Source organism: Ochlerotatus camptorhynchus, unplaced genomic scaffold, assembly GCF_037179485.1.
Source record: "Ochlerotatus camptorhynchus isolate MF236.1 unplaced genomic scaffold, CSIRO-AGI_Acam_v1.1 ptg000022l, whole genome shotgun sequence".
NCBI classification, from domain to species: domain Eukaryota; kingdom Metazoa; phylum Arthropoda; class Insecta; order Diptera; family Culicidae; genus Ochlerotatus; species Ochlerotatus camptorhynchus.
Window position 1 is genome coordinate 1,203,674 of NW_027040514.1, and position 21,003 is coordinate 1,224,676.

Sequence of the window (21,003 nt, forward strand, 5' to 3'; positions counted from 1 at the left end):
GCTCCGGTAGAATGAATTCGGAGCAGGCAATTTCCATTTCCTTGAATAAAAATCAAAACAAAAACCCTCCCCGCAACTGAAAATACCGGTGAGTGGATTTGACTCAGTCTACGTGAGAACGTCGTTTACTAAAAAGTGAGGCAACATAATGCTACTCAATTTTGAGTAGCCCTACTTGCCGCTGAGATGAGTAAATTCGACTCAATTTTGAGTTGACCAGAATAAGCGTGTAGAGGTAACTCTAAGACTAGTAGGTCCAGAAGAAAAGTGCTCAACTTTTTGGCTCAGCTCTGGTACTATCTTCGGTCCCAAGCTAATCGATGCAACCCTCGAAACATAGGTAAATCCATGAGCCCCTCATTTTATCTGTCAAACTTTCATTGCGAATCAAAACAAACATAGTGTAGTACTCGAATTTCAACTAGAATGGGGTACGTTAATCGATTTAATTGGGACCAATAGGCTAGTCAAGTAATGTGCCAATTTAAAATCGATAGTTGCGTATTGATTGTTGATTTTACTACTACTACTTTTACACTACACTGTCCCCTGTGAACAATAAACGGAAAACAGATTATGTGTAGTTTCCTATAGATGTCACCGCCAACAACATCAGTGACATCTGATGGAAAATGAATGCAGAAGCTTGACAAACTGATTAATTGTTTGTTATGGTAAATCATTCACATTTTCGGCCATTTTGAATCTCGCAAAAGCTAAGCTAAGCTTAGACTACTGCACATACTGTATGGAATCCTTATTAAAGATTCCCCTACCTGATGATGGTGTTTGTTTACGTAGGTGAGTTAGCAGTAAAGACAAATCGTCGATTGAAGTGATTGTTTACAAAAGCAGGTACGTCGATTTGAATAGTTACGCTTGCAATAATTAAATTCCTTCCTGGTCAAGAAATTGTGACAATATGTCCCGAACTTAAATATTAATGACATAATTAATAAACGCTCGCTTAGGTATAAGAGAATTCCAAGGGGTTCGAGTTCTGAAGATATATTTCCAAAGGATGGAGATGAACTAACCAAAGGCTAAAAATTTCCTTACCTAATAAAGTATCAAAACAAATTCTAGAGGAATTTTGAGGTCAATGGAATTTAAGGTGAATATGCAACGGATGCTAAAGTAATTTTCACAGGAATTTCTAGAAAAAAATCTAGAGTTGAATACGAACTCGGTGGTGAATTCCAAGGAATGTCTGACCAGAATTTCAATGAGTACATATAAAAGAATGTCTGTGACAAACCGGCAGATAATTTTGAATAACCAATAAACATCTCCACCAAGAAAATGCTAAACAACAGCTTTCAATCAGCTGAATAAAATGTTGATCCGAATTTTGCTCACAAAAATTAAGACTGATTTCAACTGAAAAGGAAGTGCGGTTTTGAAAAACAGCGATAATGATTTATTGTTCGCAATAATCATGAAACGAACAAGAAAGTGTCACATCCTCACCGATCCATCTCAACTCAATAGTCAGTTTTTAGTAGACTGATTAATGCTTATCAATATTTCGATTTGTGACCACATTACTTTTCCCGACACCCAGCAGCAAACCGTCAACGCTCGGTTCACACTGATATGTCTCTTTTGGCAACTCTTTATCATCAACGCTCATCAAACCGAAGCAGCGGACAGCATGCTTCTATTTTTGCTCCGCATTCGAAAACGGCCACCCACCTTCACCACCTCCGTCGGCACCAGCACCTTCGACCAGCGTTGAGAAAACAACCATAGCCAGTGCACGGAAGGTCGCCAGCAGCAGTGACGAACCGAAAGGGAAAAACTTTAGCGTAAACAAAAACACGAACACCCCCCGAACGAAAACCGCTCTCCGGTTGATTGTGGGAGAAAGAGAAAATTTTCCACCAACAATGCGCGCGGTGATGGCGAGAGAGCACGGTAAACAGAATGGGTTGGAAAAACAGCATCGTAAAAGTTCATCCACCTCCCAGCCAGCACCCGCCTGTGGAGGAATCCAGCTGCTCCGGCATAGTGGTGGGCCATGCGGTTTTTGATTGTTACCTAGGAAAAGCCGATCAGCTGATTGAATTCTCTCGGCCGACGAGTCATTCTCTCGCGAATTCACGATCACTTTGTGTTCCGCTCGTTCCCGATGACTCCGATCTGAGAGCGGAGTGTAGAATTATTGTGGGACCATGCGTCCCCATGGTTGTGATATGAAGAGATTGCTAACGCTTTCGCTTGGTATTTAAAAAGGGTGATTGTATTTAGCTACACCTTTTACTCGGTTTACAGGTATTTAGTATTACAAACAAAGTTGCACATCGTTGCTCAGTATACACGCACACCACGTCATCGCTACCAAATAACGGCTATTGCTATCATCTTCGTTTCGTGATGTTTTCCTTACATGCAAAATGTCTTAAACGCTATTGACTACAGCACATGATTCTTCAATATTACGCCCTAAGGTGCGCGGCTCTACGTCAACGTAGAACCACTGTCAGTTGTACAAAATTCAGATCGCCGTCCCCCTCCCTCTACGGCCACAGTGCTTTGAATAACATCTGCCAAAAGACCTTCGTCAGCAGAATAAACACAAACAACGTTCCAATGCAGTTGATACACAGTGCAATCACGTCGCGTTTGCTCTTTTGAGGTACCCGACTGACAACCAATCCATTGGACAACAATGTACTGACAATGTGCTGCCCGTCGAACCCGAAACAGGGAATCACATTGATGATCGATAATCCCAAGGCAAAAACGGTCACATACTTGAGCAGTAGTTGAATATGATCCGCAAAACCCGGTCGGAAGATCGACGTCTTCGGTACAAACTGCGAGATTCGAATGGTTCGGGTCAGATCCGCTGGATGCCCGATGTAGATGACATCCGGCTTCCTATCCCTCCTGATTTGCAGAATGGTCGTGAAATTGTTGATAATCGGTTTGAAGCAATGTCCTTCCGGGCAGATCGGTTTCTGGTGACAGTAGCCAAAGGAGTTCTCAACGACCTTCCTAATGTTGAGACACATGTGCTGCGGGAGGGCAACGTCCTCTTCGTTCACGTCCACCATGTACTCGAAACAGTTGGAGGCTTTGTTCTCGGCGTTGCAGCACTCGATGAGGCCGTCGTTTTTGTGCGAGATCGGAACGGATTCATCGTTCAGGTGGACAAAGTCCGGCGATATGCAGTAGGAGGGTTGCGAATGGAGCGATTCCAGCAGGCAGTCGTACCAGGATGCCTCGTTGCGGACCTCGCAGCTGTTGATCGAGGTTACGATGTCACCTGGGAAAACAGGGGAGATGTTTAGAGCGAGGTTGATGGTGGTTGAATAATAGCTAAAAATGAGTTAACAAAAATTAAAATTAATAGTGGCTTTGGGTAACACTGCCTATACATCCTATAATCCCATAACAGTCATACATCAAGTTGAAATCAATTGCAATGAAGCTTGCATGATTTGTTATATCAGCAAAAAATATGGCAATTCAAAAAGCAGAACTGTAACTTGACCTCTAGAATTTCAGGATGAGACTGATATGCGATTACTTTGCTTGATGGTACAAACTGAATTGATATTGTTCTACATTCACATTCATCATGACCAATGTCCATCGTTTTTTTTTCACATAATATGAAAGCAGATGCCAATTGGCGAAAATCCATATGGGACTGATATGCGTTTATAGGCAGAACACCTTAAATTTAATTTGAATTTATCCTCAGAACTTCCATCGAATTCTCCTTTTAATTATCCAGAAATTATAGCCAGAGCTCCCTAAAGATTTTCTACAGAATTCTATTTAAATTCTCCTTAAAATTCACATGTAACCCTCTTCACAATTCTAGACCAATATTCCAAGGCATTCATTAAGTTAGCTCCTCTTCTCTGGTTTCGATCTCCCGTAGAGCTTCGCCTCAGAATTCCCTTGGAATTATGCTCACATTTACTTAAGAATTATGCTTAAATAATCTTTTGAATTTTCTTCTCACTTTGGAATCCTACTTAGAATTAAATTGAAGCTCTTTCATTTGAATTCTTCTCAGAACTCCCTTGAAAATTTCCTGAGCATTTACCAGGAATCAAGCGGTCCTCAGAATTTCTTCAAAACTAAAATAGAATTTCAGTCAGAACTCTCTTGGAATACTAAGTTCGCCTTACAATTCTTCAGAAATTCTCAATGTAATGCCACGAAATTTCAGAATCTTTAATATTGTCTTCAAGCCCAAGAACATTGAAAGTTTTCTAAGATCCATTATATTGATATTTGTTTTCAAACCTGGGATCTTGGAAAACATTTCATGATCCGAAATCGAATCTTCATTCTAGAATCTTGAAAATGCCTTGCAGATTGAACTATTCTTTCATTATGTCCAGGAATTGAACATTTTCTCAGCCCATATTTTTTTTTAACTGAGGAATCTGAGCCATGATTATCAAATTTGCATTTGCTGACCCATGATTATGCATAGCATATGTCTTGCGGTTAGTAGGAATGTCACTAAGGCGTAAGCACAGAACAGAAGGAGAAGTGCGAACAAATCGGTGAATCAAAAAGTGTTCGTTTTTCTGCTCAACAAGCGATGTGTTGTGGTAGCGTTCCACACGGGCTTTCTATGTGCACGCACACTATCATAGCATGTAAATATATATATATATACAGCAATTCCATAGAAAAAAGTTATAGTGGGTCTCAGAATTTCATGAAAATTGGTATAGTTCTTCCTTATCAAAAAATATTAGACTCGTATTTTTTTTATTGCGCCATTCGGAAGACCATTTCCGTGTTAGGGTGGTCCAAAAAATCATTTTTTTTTCAAAAATGTCTTTTTTCAACCTCTTGACCGATTTTTACGATTGACCCTTCAAATGAAAGATGTTTTAATGTAGTTTTAAGAAAAATTATGAAACACTCAGAGATATTTGATTTTGTAGGAAAAAAATGTTACAAATGCTTTTTCTTGATTTTCACTGCGAGGGTCTTCAACAACTTCTTATTTTAGTATTTTTAATTGAAAGATAATTTAATTTTACATATTATATCAAAAAAATTAGCGATGTCGAAGAAGTAGTTTTGGAGACACAATTTTTTTAAAATAAAAAATTATTGTTCCGCAATATATGCACCACACGTGCATGGAAACGATGAAGACGCAAGGTAGTTCACAATGCGTCTCCATCGAGTCACAGCAGCTGTGACTAATGAAATCTATGAGTAACTTACAAGCTGGGTGCAACATTCAGTTCAGCCTGGAGGCTGTCCATAAACCACGTAGACCAATTTTTAAACATTGCAGATCCTACCTCCCCCCTCGTATACTTTACTAAAATTTTAAAATATTTTTACCGAGCGTATACTGTGGCTGGACTCCCCTCCCCCATTGAAGTCTTCGTGGCTTTAAAACAGGCCCCAGTTTGACATTATTAATTTTGGTATCAAAATTCTGGGAGAAGTACTTAAATGCTACAAATAATGACGAGATCGAAGAAAAAGAAGTAAAACATGAAGCATTTATTTTCTTTAATTACAATTTCACACATTTTTCTTCCGTTGAAAATGAATACCGTTTGACAATAATATACTTTTCGTTTTGAGGCTTAAAACTATGGAATGACTGTGTCCCCGAAATTTGGTTCACATGTATATAACGGTTTTTCAATTTTCTTTCCATTTTATTGTAATCGGATTCCGAAAAAAACTGATAGTGTATTTTTGAATCTGGCTTAGAAATAGCCCATGAGTAAAGTTCTTGGGCCGTTGTTATATGGTGGCCTTGCAAACTCGCTTTCGCAGCGTTTCGTTTTAATACTCCTCCCAAAGCATCACAAGGGCCCTTTCCATGACAAGTTGCGAAAAAATTCCACTCGGCAGCAATGCCAAAATCTTTTTGCATGTTGCATAAATTAAAAGCGGTCATCTTATTTTTATATTGGGTTCCTGATCCATCTGAGAAAAAGTAAATCTGTTGTAAGCTTGGAAATTTACATTTTATGAACGCTAGACAATGCGTAAGAAATAAACGAACTGCGACATGATTATGTTTAGTGAAATCAGCAATTGCAATAAAACTAGTAAATTTCAAATCGTTAGATTCTTCGTCTTTAAAATAAATAGCACAAGGGTGAATAGTACATTGGGCGTTCGCCCAATGAAAGCCTTGAACTGCATCCTGCACAACGAAAGAATAATTCTCCGAAAAATCACAGATTATGATGCATTCTGTAGCTTTCAAATTGCTTTTGACGTGTTTCATGTAATTTGCCTGTTGCTCAGCTATAAAGTTATGCGGCAATAAATTGAATAATTTTTCTAAAAAAGTATCAATAAATTCCTGTGTGTCCATTTCAACTACGTCCATAATGCATCTCTCTACTTGACGCCATTGTTTGAATTGTATTGATTCAACATGTCCGTTACTAAGAATAGTCATTAGTTCTGTGGCCAAAATTTGCGTTCCTGAACAATTTTTGCAACACTGCAGCCAGCATTGTTCACTTGGATTTTGACAAATTATTTTTTTTAAACAAATCGTGATAGGAATCAACACCATCTGGGAGTGATTGTCTGCTTTGTAGTGTTTTAAAAATAAGTTTAACGTTCTGATGATATATACAAACGCATACGGTATGCGTGCCACTTGTCCCTGCCAAAATGCAGTGTTTCGGACGGTTACTGGCGAACATGGAAAATCCTATTTTAATATCAGGATATGTATTTTTAAAGATGGAGTACGCCTCCTGCAAGTTACACAAAACTTATCTTCTTTGTACGTAGATTTCGCCTTCATCATTTTTAGATATTAAATAATCTCTTTTCCCCAGACAAACACGACTTATATCGTCACTATTGTAAAAGTCACGAACAAGCATTATCGTTGGTTCTCCTAATGAAGCTCTGCTTAACCTCTTTACAGGCACCGACATTATTCCTTTCTCTTGCTGCAGTGCTTTTGCTTGGTTGGCCATATGTTGGGAAACATTGAACTCCTTCATAATTCTATATGTAGACCAACTTTTGGGAAGTGTGGTTAAAATCCTGTATCGCTCATTGCTGTCTCTTGTTTCTTTATATTTATCCTTAAGTTGTATAAGGAATTCATTTTCGTCCGACAAAGGTGCGTTGTAGGTGGTAACGATCGATTCAGAACTGGTTGTTTCCACTGATTCTGAAAATAAATATAAAAAATGATTGATTATTAGAAAGAAAAAAAAACATACAAATGATTTATTTTTTATTATTTACCTTGGCAGGGAAAAGGAACCATTCTGGACGATCCCGCAACGGAAATTGATTCAATGCTGGTTGCTTCGATGGACTCTGAAAAATGATTGCAAAAAAGAAGAGTTTAAGTTAGTAGTTAGAAGAAAAGAATTGAAATTTAAAGAAGAATCACATGAATTTTCAAATAACGTACCTGCAGCAGCGATTCTGGATGGTCCTGCAACGACTTCTTCGGTCACGGCATCATTGGGTTCATATAGTTTGTGGTAGCATCGTTGACAAATGAAGGAGCTACTCTCATCTATTTTAATCTTTTTTTCCACTGCATAATCGTACAATTTATTGGTGATTTTTCTGGCACATGAACTCAACATCCAAACATCACACATTGAACACTTACGTTTCATTTTTAGATATTCTTCAATTCAACTGTTCTAGTAGGAAACTTTGATTTCTAACTGATCATTTCATTCATAACATTCGTTGTTTTATGTGAAGCATTATATCGTACCTACGAGTGAGTGATATACCTACGAGTCTAAGCTGTAACTCATAGGTATATCACCTGTTCGTAAGCAATGACGTCACTTCAAACAGCTGTTTCAGGTAAATAGATGAATATTGCGAATAAATACAAACACCACCAAACATTTCCAAATGTCACTAACACCGCGAAGCCTATTGGGCTGGAGCTTATGTAAAAGTCATTGCCTACGAACGAGTGATATATGTACCTATGAGGTACAGCTTGGACTCTTAGGTACTGATGCAACATGCAAAAAAAATTGGCATTGCTGCCGTGTGGCATTTTTTCGCAACTTGTCATGGAAGGGCCCTATGGGAGGAGTATTGAAACGAAACGCTTTAAAATTTGAGTATACGAAGGGAAAGGTAGGATCTGCAATGTTTAAAACTTGGTCTACGTGGTTTATGGACGGCCCGCAGGTTGAACTGAATGTTGCACCCAGCTTGTAAGTTACTCATAGATTTCATTAGTCACAGCTGCTGTGACTCGATGGAGACGCATTGTGAACTACCTTGCGTCTTCATCTTTTTCATGCACGTGTGGTGCATATATTGCGGAACAATATTTTTTTATTTTAAAAAAATTGTATCTCCAAAACTGCTTCTCCGACATCGCTAATTTATTAATATGGTATGTAAAATTAAATGATCTTTCAATTAAAAATACTAAAATAAGAAAATGTTGAAGACCCTCGCAGTGAAAATCAAGAAAAAGCATTTGTAACATATTTTTTTCCTACAAAATCAAATATCTCTGAGTGTTTCATAATTTTTCTTAAAACTACATTAAAACATCTTTTATTTGAAGGGTCAATCGTAAAAATCGGTCAAGAGGTTCAGAAGTTATAAATTTTTGAAAAAAGACATTTTTGAAAAAAAAAATGATTTTTTGGACCACCCTAACACGGAAATGGTCACCCTAATGGCGCAATAAAAAAATACGAGTCTAATATTTTTTGATAAGGAAGAACTATACCAATTTTCATGAAATTCTGAGACCCACTATAACTTTTTTCTATGGAATTGCTGTATATATATATATATTTAAAAAATATGGGAAAATCTGGAACATATTTTAAAAATCTGGAAATATACGTGGTCTGTCTGTGGATCTGGCAAGACGACTAAAAATCTGGAAAATCCAGATAAATCTAGAATACTGACAACGCTGGTTGTTACCATGTTTTTGACTTTCATCTGTCACGTTCAATTAATAAAAATAGGTTCCGTGAAGTGCTTAGTAAATTATAGGTAATAGTAAGTTATAGAATTAGGTAATACCAACCGGTGGAAACTAAGGATTTTAAATTGGCTCACCACTTGAATAGCCTATTGGTCCCAAGCGAATCGACTAACGTACCCCATTCTAGTCGAAATTCTAATACTACACTATGTTTGTTCGTGGATTTTCCTATGTTTCGAGGAGTGCATCGATTAGCTTGTTACCGGAGATAGTACCTGAGCTGAGCCAAAAAGTTGAACAGTTGAGTTTCTTCGTGATCTTCTTATACTAGAATTTCGACTACGGTACTCGATTTGCTTGAGACCAATAGGCTAGTCAAGTAGTGAGCCAATTTAAAATCGTTACACGGCGAATGAGAACGACCCAAAAAAATCTGCCGGAAAATGAGGAAATTGACAAAAAAAATATTCAGTCTCGGAGTAGTATCAATAGACTGAGTGAATCCAATCTATACTTTTCTCAAATTCGAGAATTTTTCCCTGGAAAGTCCTGGAAAAACCTGGGAAAACATGAGGCAAATTTACTCATCGCTGAGTTCCTGCAATTTTGGCGATTATGAGTGAACTAAACTCAAATATGGGTCGTTCTCATTCGCCGTGTAGTTTTCACCGGTTGCTATAACTCAGACACTGAACTCAAATGTGTGAGGTAGAATTGGGCGATCTTTTTCATCCCGATTTCCGATTTTTTAAATCTTTGTCCACGAAAAGATCGAAAAAATCAATCTCTTCTTTCGATCTTTTCGATCGATTAAAAAAAAAAATAGGTGTTAAATTTTGTAAACGATTTACTCTCACCCCAGGCTGCGGTAAATTTAACGAACATAATGTCAACATCAGCATCGCTCCCTACAATGGCGTCACTATTTGCGTTTCCTATATTTATGAATACAGCAACATTTGAAGGTTTTCGCTATCTCCTTCCTGTGCTCATTGCTCCTTACCGCCACGACAGCATTTAATTGAATATTATAAAGGAAAGAATTTCTTTGGGTGCCAACGTAAACAAGCGTATAGCCCGAAAGTGAGGATAACAATAACAAACCAACATTTTTGGCTAGAGCGAAAGTGAGGATAGCAAACTAAGCACTTGCAAATGGGATTACGCAAGTGTGCGAGTTATAAACGTCAGAAAGGTCAATTAAAATAAAAACCATTAGATCGATCTTCCTAAGATCGATTCTTTGGTACCGATTTAATCAGTGGATCGATTCTAGAGCCAAATATAAGATCGATCCATCAAGATCGATCTTTCTCTGAAGATCGCCCAATCCTTGTATGAGGGACATTAAAATGAAAATGAGTGGAATAACTCCGTAATAACTACACTGAATGTTTTTCTCTTCTACAGCTCGCCCTAAAAAGAAGTCTTAGCTTCCGTGAATTTCGTAGAACCGACATCACTGACTTCCATCTGTTTTCTTTTTATTCAACACAGCTGACGCGTTGACAGAACGAGGGAAAAGCAACTAGTGAAAAAATTGCATGAACGAGGGATGGTCCGGTTGCAAAACAATGCTTGGGAATGTGGATGATAGATGGTGCTAGTGCGCATACAAAATACGCTTGACGATATTTTTTGAAGAATTTTCTTCTAAATGTTATGTCTGTTTGTCTGTGCTTCTACTGTGAGGTTCCGCCTATCTGGAGAAAAGCCTGATTGTCGCGGAGCATGAAGCCTTCCAAACAATGCGTCAAATGAAAGGCGAATCAATCGTTACGTTCCATGTCATACTGACCCAGAAAGTGCGACTCTGCGGTTACAGTACGATCGCGTTTTATTCTTACTCAGCTGCTCAAAGGCATGGAAAACCGGAAGCTAGCAATTTTTCCAAAGCTCGAAAAACAGACGAAACCAGGAATGGTCCCCGGATAGGTGGAACCCCATATCTACTATCATAACACTTCTTATTGTAATCCTGCACTTTTCGCATGCATACGGCTGCCTTGTTCCGTGCATCTTCCAGATTTAGCCGATCAGATGAAGCCAGCAGGTCCTGGAAGTATTGAACGGCATCAAGGTTAATCTTTCGGTGTTGTTGCACGCCATACAGCTACTTAGATGGAATCGACCCAGTTGCTCGGTTGATCGAATTATTGACAAAATACTCAACATCGATGAGTACAGTATCCCAGGACCAACCTGGTCTATACAAGGTGTGGAATTGATGGCCTGTACGTATTGGTGCAGTTCGCTTTCCACTCGGCTTTCAGTCGGCTTCGCACGATTTGCTTCTTTCGTACGCTCAAACACGCTCGTAGTTACGTCATAACGTTTGTTTTAATCAGTGTTTGTATTGGAAATTGAATATGAATGAAGGGGGGAAATACAAGTAAAAAAATTTTTTTTTTGTCGATTTTTTATAGGGGAAATGACGGCTTCGGCATGACAGACTATTTTCGGCAACACAAATTGAAACACTATTTTCACTGGATTTTCTTACGAAAACACTTCGCTGAATGCATGCAAACGATTCTTTATGCTTTCAGCTTCAATTTGACTATATTTTTACCACTGAGAAAAAGCAATCTAGCAAGGTTTTCTTGAAATGCAACACACGCACTACAAATTGTAGCTGATTTCGAGTTGCCGATAATAGAACATCAGATTTACATGCAGTTCAAATGGAACGGTTGCCGAAGAAAAACTGGTTGCCGACAATACTCGCTCTCACTAGAGAAGATTGGAGCTTTGTAAAAGCGTTTCAAAACAGTTTTTGACAATTCTTTCGACTGAACTTGTTAGAGCAGCTGGCAGCAAAAGATTGTAAACAAACCAATACTACATATGTGTGCGTTTCATAGAGAAATAGGCTATAGAAAGAAGGTCGCTGCTTAGGTTGCCGAGAATACGTAAATTCCCCTATTTTACTTTAATTTTTTTTTTAAATGCTACGAGCACGAGGAAGGAGTGATCTATGGCCCCGGTATCGCCGATTAACCGTAAGTTCCAGAAATCATGTTTTTACACAACCCAAAACTTTAAACGCGTTTTTCTCGAAACGGTGTTTTCCAAATTGGCGGGAAAGATAACTCACAAAGTTATCATCCAAATGACTTGAAACCTGGCGCATCTTAAAGAAAATAGATTTTTACTCTATGTGAACGATATCATGAAAAAATTAACAATAAACAATTTTCAGGTCTGCCTAAAGTGGAAAAAACAGTGAAAAATCAACTTTTTTTTTTAGATATTTTTTTCTAAATTTTTAAATTGTTTTTTTTTTGGTTTTAGAGGTTTACATAGAACAAAAATCTTTTCTGAATAAGGTCCAATTGATAAAAGTAAATTTTGTCCATTTTTCAGGTCTCTAGAACGCCCGCCAATTACCAATCCCCACCGGAGGCGACCTCCTTCCGATGTGACCCCAAGGAGCCACAGAGGTCACACACCAATGAAAAAAAATCTCAAATGTAGAGGAAAATTTAAGCAACCACAAACGTTTGCGTTGTTTCATTTGCTCACAAAAAAAATCCGAAAATCGTCGAGTTTTTGACGCGTTACTTGTATTTTTGCCCCTTAAAGAATTTCTGTGTGAAACCAAAATTTATGAATGTTTTTCCACTGAATATTGAGATAATGTATTGATTATTTTATTAGCACACTGTAAAGCTATGTCCATTTAGAATCTGGAATAATAAAATCATCTGTATCTCGGTAACGGATTGACGTACAAATAAGGTTAATACATCAAAACAAAGGTAATTCACTATACTTTTAGGAAAAAATATCAATACAAATCATTTCTCTTCGTATCTAATAAAAAATGGAACTTTCTTCTTTATTCCTCCCATCAAACGCTGCACACCTCCGGAGTCAACTTCCTTGGCACATTTGTTCCACATTTTGGTCATCTGAATCGCGTCCCGAGCCGTTTTTCCACTTTTCTTAAGCTTCCGCTTCATTATTGCCCATTATTGGGCCGGAACTGCGGGCAGTTGGGTGGATTTATGTTTTTATCGATTAAATCTACGTTATTATCGCGGTACCACTGGATGACTTCCCGGCTGTAGTGGCAACTCGCCAAATCTGGCCAAAACTTCACGGGACCTTTATGGGCTTTAATGAAAGGTAGTATGCGGTTTTTGAGGCATTCTTCCTTGTACAGCTTCGAGTCCATCATCTTATTCGTCACGAACACTTTGGTCTTTGCTCCGCAGCTGCATATCCCTTGCCAAATCATCAGTTAACAGTTAACAGCAAACTTAAACTTCGCAGGAACATCTCCTCGTGCCGTCGCCATGTATAATTTTTGGCCAGAAAGCTGTCCGAAACCCATTTTGACGTAGGTTTCATCGTCGATGAGCAGGCATCCTTGGTACTTCGTCACAACCTGCTGGTAAAATTTCCGAGCTCGAGTGTTGGTGACGAAACTTTGCTTCAACATTCTGTTTGGTTGCTTGCTGGCTCGATAAGAACGACATCCTGCTCGCAAAGGAATTCTTCGAACGGTACTGCGAGCAGCAGCGTATTTTTGAGCGGTTTCATTATCGGATAGTCCAGGGTTTACTCTGACGGTTCTCAACACCTTCTGGTTCAGCTTGCGGTTATATGTTCCAATACGACGCTTATCTTGAGGCACTCGATCCACGCTCTTTCGCTCCCTGAAACGTTCGCTCCTTCCGTGCCGCTGCAACACAATAAGTGATTCCGGATTCTGGCTGGACAGAACTTTATACCATAAAAAAGAAGCCTGCTGGTGAGTTTTTGCCCGTTTCCAAGTAAGGAGTTTCTATAAAAATATAAAAAAAACGCTTGCTGATATTTCCCGAATACTTTACAAAAGCATACAAGCAAGCGCAATCATCATGCAAACATATCTAGAATTTGCTGTACTTCATATTTCCCAAATTTGCTCTCGAGTGCTATGACGTCGTGGTCATCCTCTCCCGCAATGTTTACCTTTTTCCTTCTACCAATACATACGTGAGGACTAGCTCTCCACACCTTGTATAGACCAGACTGTCTCAGGACTCAGCAAGTTTAGCCAATACTGGAAGCAGTGTACGATTGTACCTCTCGACTTGGCCCATTTGCCTGACGACATGCTGTTGCTACAAGAGTATGCGGAAAACCATGGGAATCCGCAAATTGCTTGAACGGTTGCGATGTAAAACAAAATCCACGGTCAGCGATAAGGATTCTTGGAGTACTGTAGTTGATGAAATATGATTTCAGATTTTTCATTACTTCTTTTGAGTTGGTTGTATTTGTTGGGAACAGCTTCACGAACTTTGTGAATCCATCTACCTACTACCGCCAAAATATACTTGTTCTTCCCTTTCGTTGTCTCTAGCGGACACAGATGATCTGCATGCAAAGTCCAAAATGGTCGGTTTCCTTTGGCGATGTTTTGAAGCTCAACATCATTTTTCCTTGCCTTTGAATTAAACAGGATACATGATATACACTTTTTACAGTGGGCAGCTATTTTTCTAACATATTTGGAAACCAGAATGCTCGCTTGAGCAATTCCATAACTTTATCGTTTCTATTTATCTATGAACAACATGTTATCTCGAACTTCGTATCCTTTTAAGTCTCCATTTGCTGTTGATGCTTGCAATTTGCATACGACAGGATCTTGAATTTGAGCCACGTACAGAGCGTTCTCAAACGAATAATCTTCATTGATGTCCTTGACTCAGTCTACTGTGTGAACGTACATCTTTCCCTTCCCTTCACCATCCCTCTCCAAAGGGGGAGTTTGGTAAAGAGAGATGATGAAACCGATTTGTACCTTCCTTAAAAGTTGTCCTAGCTCGCTATCTACTCTCTATATGCAATTTTCACACTGCCGTAATCTAAACGGAACTATCAATTCTATTCTTTCATCTCCTCCTCATCTATCGTATAAAAATTACCACTTCAGTCTTTTATTCGAAATTAGCATCTTCAACTATGTAAATTTCTAAACTGTTTTCTGCAGGCGACAGAAAATTTGCGCACAATGAAGCAGACAAGACCAGCGGAAATTTATGTCATGTAGAACTTTGCTGATTTCTGGCCAATTATTGGATATATTTGATGTTTATTGCATGGAATTATAAAATAAAACTTCTTAAAAACTGTGAGAGACTAATGGTTCCATAACGACCAACTCAAACAGTTTAGATATGGCACACAACAAGGTGATGCCGCGATAGTTGTCGATGTTTCTTTTGCATCCCTTCTTATGCACTGGAAACATCTCAGCTGATTTCCAGCAGGAAGGAAACACCCCACTGGAGAGGGACATTTCGAACAGAAGGCAGAGCGGAGCCACCAGGCTATCGATGTGTTGCTTGAGAAAGACGGAAGAAACTCCGTCAGGTCCAGGCTTAAATGAAGACATCAGTTGCGAAGCCGCCCTCGTTATCATAGCGAGGTCGATCTTGATAGCTGCTAAAGATTGACCAGACATTGGAACATAACTGGCTGCTAGAGAAACGTGCTCGTCAGGTAGATTCTCATGCGAGAATACACTCGCAAACTTGGTTGAGAACAGACGGCAAATGTCCTGAGGGGATGATGCTTTTTCGCCGTTCAGTCATAGAGGTCCCGAAATAACGTGCTCAACTTTTTGGCTCAGCTCTGGTACTCTCTTCGGTCCCAAGCTAATCGATTCACCCCTCGAAACATAGGAAAAACCAATAACCCCTCATTTTATATGTCAAAAGCGAATCAAAACAAACATTGCGTAGTACTAGAATTTCGACTAGAATTGGGTACGTTAATCGTTTGCTTGGGACCAATAGGCTAGTCAAGTAGTGAGCCAATTTAAAATCGTATTGATTGTTGGTTCAGTACCATAGTCGATGGAAGGCCAGACTCCTTTCGTTGCTCATTCACATAATTACAAAAAGTTTTCGGATGAGATCGAAGCTTCCGTTGAACATCTCGTTGATAACGCCGATAACATTGGCGACTGGTTCGTTGATACACATGATTGATCCTCGCATAATGGTATTTGAGTTGTAGGGTGTGGTACTTGGTGTATTTTCTTAGCGCGGCTCTTTTGGAAGACTTTAACATACGAAGTTCACTTGTTTGCCAAGGATGATGATTACCTTGTTTAGGAACTTTTTTCGGAGCGTGTCGCTCAATGATGTAAGCCAAAATGTGCGAGAGCGTTTGGGCAGCTGCATTGACATCGGCAGGGACGAATATCCTGTGCCAGTCAAAATTCGAAAGAAGTTCCCCGATTCTGTCGTGGTCAGCATTTCGGAAATCGTAGGAAACCTCTAGGGGTGGAATGACTTCAGTAATTTGGCTCCCTTCAAGTGCAATAACTAAAGGAGGATGGCGTGGAACAGTCTTTATCAACGGAGAAACAGCCATAGACAAATGCGGAGCAGTATCCTGAGCGGTGACGAAGCAAATGTCTAAGCTACGATGGTTCTCATTAACAACGTGGTTGACTTGCTATAGTGTGGCGATACTGTAATGATCCAAAAGGCTTACAGCTCCAGTGTGAAATGTAGAACGGTCGTGGTCCGGATAGAGGAATCCACCGTAAGATGATCGCCAAGAAATTGCCGGTAGATTGAAGTCGCCAATGATTACCATCTCGTCAGCAGCTGTAGCAATCTCCATTATAGTTCGAATAGACTGACTGTGGGATTCAATTAGCGTAGAGTCACGAGTTCGATCCGGAGGGAAGTAAACTACACAAAAAACAAAGTGCGGTCAGCGAGCTTAATAAATATCTAAATTATGTAAGTTACGAAAATCGCGCGAATTCCGAACGCCGTGCGAAACAATCAAAGCGAGAAAAAAATTAAAGAGTGTCACCAAAATAAATGTGGTAGCCTATGTTGGCAAGTTGATTAATTTTGGTTTCCTACCTAGATATTCTACTTATTTACTACTGAGCTTTGTATCAAATTAGTTAATTTAACGGACGTATCAATCATTTCAAGATTTCGCGATCGTACCGAACAAATTCTATACTACATAAGCTCAAAAAAACTTTTGGCAAGCTCTACCGAATTGCGAATCACTTAGACGTAGGCGAGTTGAATCCGACAGCCGCCCGAAATTGAATGTTAAGAAACCAATGACCATTTATAAAGCTGCTGAAGGAATATCAACGATAAGTTATAAGAAACTACTGGTAGAACTTATTTTTTGATTCAGAAATCTTATAACAGTTCTGACATGTTGAGCTAGTCTAACATTTTTCGAATATTTGCTCTAGAGAAAAATATTTTATTAGACTTAAATTAAATGAATAGTTGAAGTAGGCTTTAAACATTAAGCCTGCAACAGATTTGTTGTAAAATCTGTTCAATAAGTTGGTTTTTAAGCGGGTGGCCACATTGCCCCATTGACCATATTACACCACTTTCCCCTACGTATTTCGACTACGATGTGCAGTTTTCAACAGTGTGGGAATGACACTGATGAAGACTGCACATTGTAGTCTAAATACGTATCTGTCATGGATACCAACATTAATTAAGTGGAATTATATGAAAGCTAACCTTTTTTGTTGTTTAATTTCAGCATTACGCTAACAACCCATTTCCAATACTTCATCAGAGATACAATGTTTTCAATGACGAAACAATTTACGGTGGCTCTATTGCCTTGACACGCATATATGGATGATTGTCCGCGTAGGGGGAGGGGGGGGGGGTTTGGGCTCTAAAACCTTTTTAAAAACTGTCCACGTGTTATATGGACAGCCCCTAGTGTCCGAAAGAAAGCTCTACCTTATACTTCGAAAACTAAACTAAAGTGCAAAATCAAAATTAACTGATACCAATTGGCAATCACTTACCTTCCTCCAGTCCCCGTGCACCCAGAAGCGGCGAGTTATTCTTAATGTCCGTCACCATCACCGATTCGTTCACCCGGTAAATCGCCGACAACATCACCGGAGTGGTCACAAACAGCAAATACGTAAAAGCCCCCAGCAGTAGATTGTGCCATATGCCGGCGCAGAGCACCTTCAGTCGCTTCCACGTTTTCAGCGCATTCAGCTGGTCCGAATCGAGCTGCGTGTAAGCCATTGGAATGATCAGCATCACGTGAAAGCCGAAGCCCTTGATCGGAACATCCTCCAAAACGGCAGCCAACCCATGGCCAAGCTCGTGCACGACGCTGTTAATGCCCAGCGCCGCGATGTAGTATCCGATTTCGTTCAGCGGCAAATTGACTCCCGGAATGAGCAAATCGAACGAAACGGTATTCTTGGCCGCACTGGATCCGGCAGCAGCTCCATCCGAGCCGACCTTTCCGGAACTCCTGGTATGGAAAGCAGAGACGACGATCAACAGCGATGCTAGCGGCATCAGTAAAACCGACAGATACACTCCCAAGCTAAAATTGAGATCCAGGAGTTTCGGATAAGCCGTGCTCCATTTGACAATGGACCGATTTAGGGCCGTTGTATGCCACTGCAGACGAAGGAATTTTATCGAGAGGCCCGTTCCCTTGAGGAATGCCTCGTATGGGTAGTGCATGCAGCTCTGCAGATCACAATCGATTAGTTTACGACATTCGAAGAATTCAAATAAACCTACCTTGAAAAAATTGTCGAAAAACAAGAGCACCCCGTAAATGGCCACCACCACGCCCAGGAGTAGCAAGAAGTCCATGTTTTTCGTTTGATGGATTTTGCAATTTGTCTCCTTCCAAAAACAGTTCGATTTACATCATTCAACTGGCAATGATGCAATGTCCGCTGATTTGGAACACAAATTGATGCACTTAGTTTCACTCACCGGTTTGTTTTTTTTATTCCCTTCTTTCCTCCATACACAATGATTATTATTTATTTGCTGCACTTGCACCGCACTGCCAATGGATCACAATCAAAACAAAAAACCTTTGGTTTTCATTGATCCGGCATCGCGCACATCGACAATGTCATTCGTTTTGTCGTCATCGTTCAAAATTTTGATGAAAAATACGAATATAAATGTGTATGCGTGTCGAGGGTGACAGATGTCACTGGTCTTTTGTTTTGAGCCTTCTGTGTCATCTCTTTTTCACCGGTACGGTCGGTTGCACGGACGATGAAATCAGCTCAAACTTGAGTTGAATCTGACTAAATTTTGCACAAAGTGATTAAAATTTTCCAGGAACAACTTCTCGAATATGAGGAAAATCAACGAATATTTTACTCAGTCTACGAATATACTGAGGCTGTGTCCCATTTGGTGACCCGCATAAACGCGAACCCTAAGCTGACCTTACCGAAAATGGTTAAAAATTGTTTATAATCCCTGCTAAACTTTAACCTAAATGGTTATGGAACTTTACATGAACGTTTGTATGATAAAGTTTCAACCTTATGTTTTTATGTTTTTTCTTGGAAGTGAACCTTACAACTATGGGTTGCTAAGAACCATTACCATTCCAAATTCTTGTTTTCTCCATACATTTTCTGAAAGAGAACTATATTAGAACCTTTTGACTTATGGCTTGAGAACTTTAATAGTAATGGTTATGGTAGTCAGTAAGGTCCATGGATTATTTTATATCATCGGTCAACTTTACGTGGAATATATCGCGAATTGGCAATCATTAATTTACAGGCAACCAGTTCGCGATATATTCCACATAAAGTTGCTCGATGTTACAAAAACATTCATGGACTGCCCATAGCTAAAATCGGTGGATTTTCACATTTCTGGCGATCCTGTCAGGAGACGAACCTGGAATCTTGGAGACCACCGATAGGTAATTAAGGGCAAATCACCCACATGCAAGGAAAATTGGAAATAAGAACGCGACCGGGACGGCCGTTCTGAATGCGAGTGAGGACGGATTTGCAAAAATCGTCTACTCGCCGTGGCAAAGCCACAGGAGAGAACGCGACCGGGACGGCCGTTCTGAGAAAACGAGTGAGGACGAATTGTCACAGGTGTGACGCCGGTCAAGCCCAGCAAAAAGAAGAAATCGGAAAAGAAACGGATTGCTCTGGTCAGACACAGACGAGGATGCAAAAATGAAAACACTAGCTTTTCGGAAATTTGCATCCTCTATCCCCAGATTCCGGTCCAGTATCTGTAGGATTTGTTCGAGAACTGCAATGGGCACGGTGATTGGACAGCAAATCTGTTGCTAGAAGAGCAAAAGGCATACGAATTCGAGACAGCGCATAATTTGGAAGCCGGTCCGGTTGGCGACCTACTCGCGTATGAATGTGATTGCAATGGAACAATGGTATCGCAAGTGCTTTCCGGTGATCCCTCCGGTAGTGGTGGTGGTGGAGGGGGTTACGAAATCGATCGGTCTACCGTCAGGTTGAAATCACCCCGGAACACAACGAAAAGAAAAGACAAAGCGTAAGATTTTCAAAACGATCCCGAACTGCTGGAAGTGACGTTGGGAATTAATCTCATAAGCCATCTCCTTAGACGAACTAACCAATGAACGAACAAAGGTTTTCATGGCTACCGAAATGGCAGAACAGTGGTATGTGTTGTTCTTGGATTCCATGTACAGCTGCAGGGGGAAAGCAAGATTTTATGAAAAAAGATGCTCGATTGAGACAGCAAATGGAAGCGAAGGAAAACTATCCCGTTTTGTTCAAAAAGACCATCGAGGATTCCCCCAACCTGAACGAAATTATGGAAATGGAGTACGCCCTAACGGCGTACCGAAGCGAAATCAACATTCCATTCCGGAAGAGCTGAGAAACCAAATCGCCCGCGAACGGGAAGCCCTTATGAAGCGAGCAGAAGCCGAAAAAAAAAACCACTTCCTTCGTCCTCAACGTCGCCGCCTCCAATGGTCGGGCAGGTACCGTCATCCAGCGAAGATGACATCAATCTTCACCTGAAAACGGCCGAAGAATGCCGCAAAATGTCCCAGGACCTCCAGGAACTGAAAAACGAATGCCACGAGAAGGCACGGAATGCCATTCAGCGGGGCATGACCGGGGTGGCCGAGGTGTACAGCAGTAAGGCCTCGAATGCCATCATGGAGGTGCACAAGCTGACGCTGAACAATGTAGACGTGTTGGATTTGCACTTTCTACACTCGGAGGAAGCGCTGCAGTGTTTAGAGATTTGCACTCGGCGGATGGCATA

The 21,003-nt window shown here is 40.1% G+C and overlaps 1 protein-coding gene across 1 annotated transcript; it reads right to left on the bottom strand.

Moving 5' to 3' along the window:
• Window positions 1-2,220: 2,220 nt before the first annotated feature.
• On the bottom strand, window positions 2,221-18,793 carry S2P (membrane-bound transcription factor site-2 protease). The gene is made up of 3 exons (XM_065227375.1): window positions 18,487-18,793; window positions 17,742-18,432; window positions 2,221-3,271 (listed from the first exon to the last, which is right to left on the bottom strand). The coding sequence occupies exons 1-3, from the start codon at window positions 18,559-18,561 to the stop codon at window positions 2,520-2,522; spliced, it is 1,518 nt and encodes a 505-aa protein (XP_065083447.1). The 5' UTR covers window positions 18,562-18,793; the 3' UTR covers window positions 2,221-2,519.
• Window positions 18,794-21,003: the final 2,210 nt, after the last annotated feature.

What these genes read in the sequence shown, in the direction of transcription:
- S2P (XM_065227375.1), bottom strand. Translation starts at nt 18,561, where the DNA reads ATGGACTTCTTGCTACTCCTGGGCGTGGTGGTGGCCATTTACGGGGTG. An exon ending in TTTTCGACAATTTTTTCAAG is followed by an intron (nt 18,433 to 18,486) that starts GTAGGTTTATTT and finishes TGTGATCTGCAG; the next exon opens with AGCTGCATGCACTACCCATA. An exon ending in TGCACGGGGACTGGAGGAAG is followed by an intron (nt 3,272 to 17,741) that starts GTAAGTGATTGC and finishes CTGTTTTCCCAG; the next exon opens with GTGACATCGTAACCTCGATC.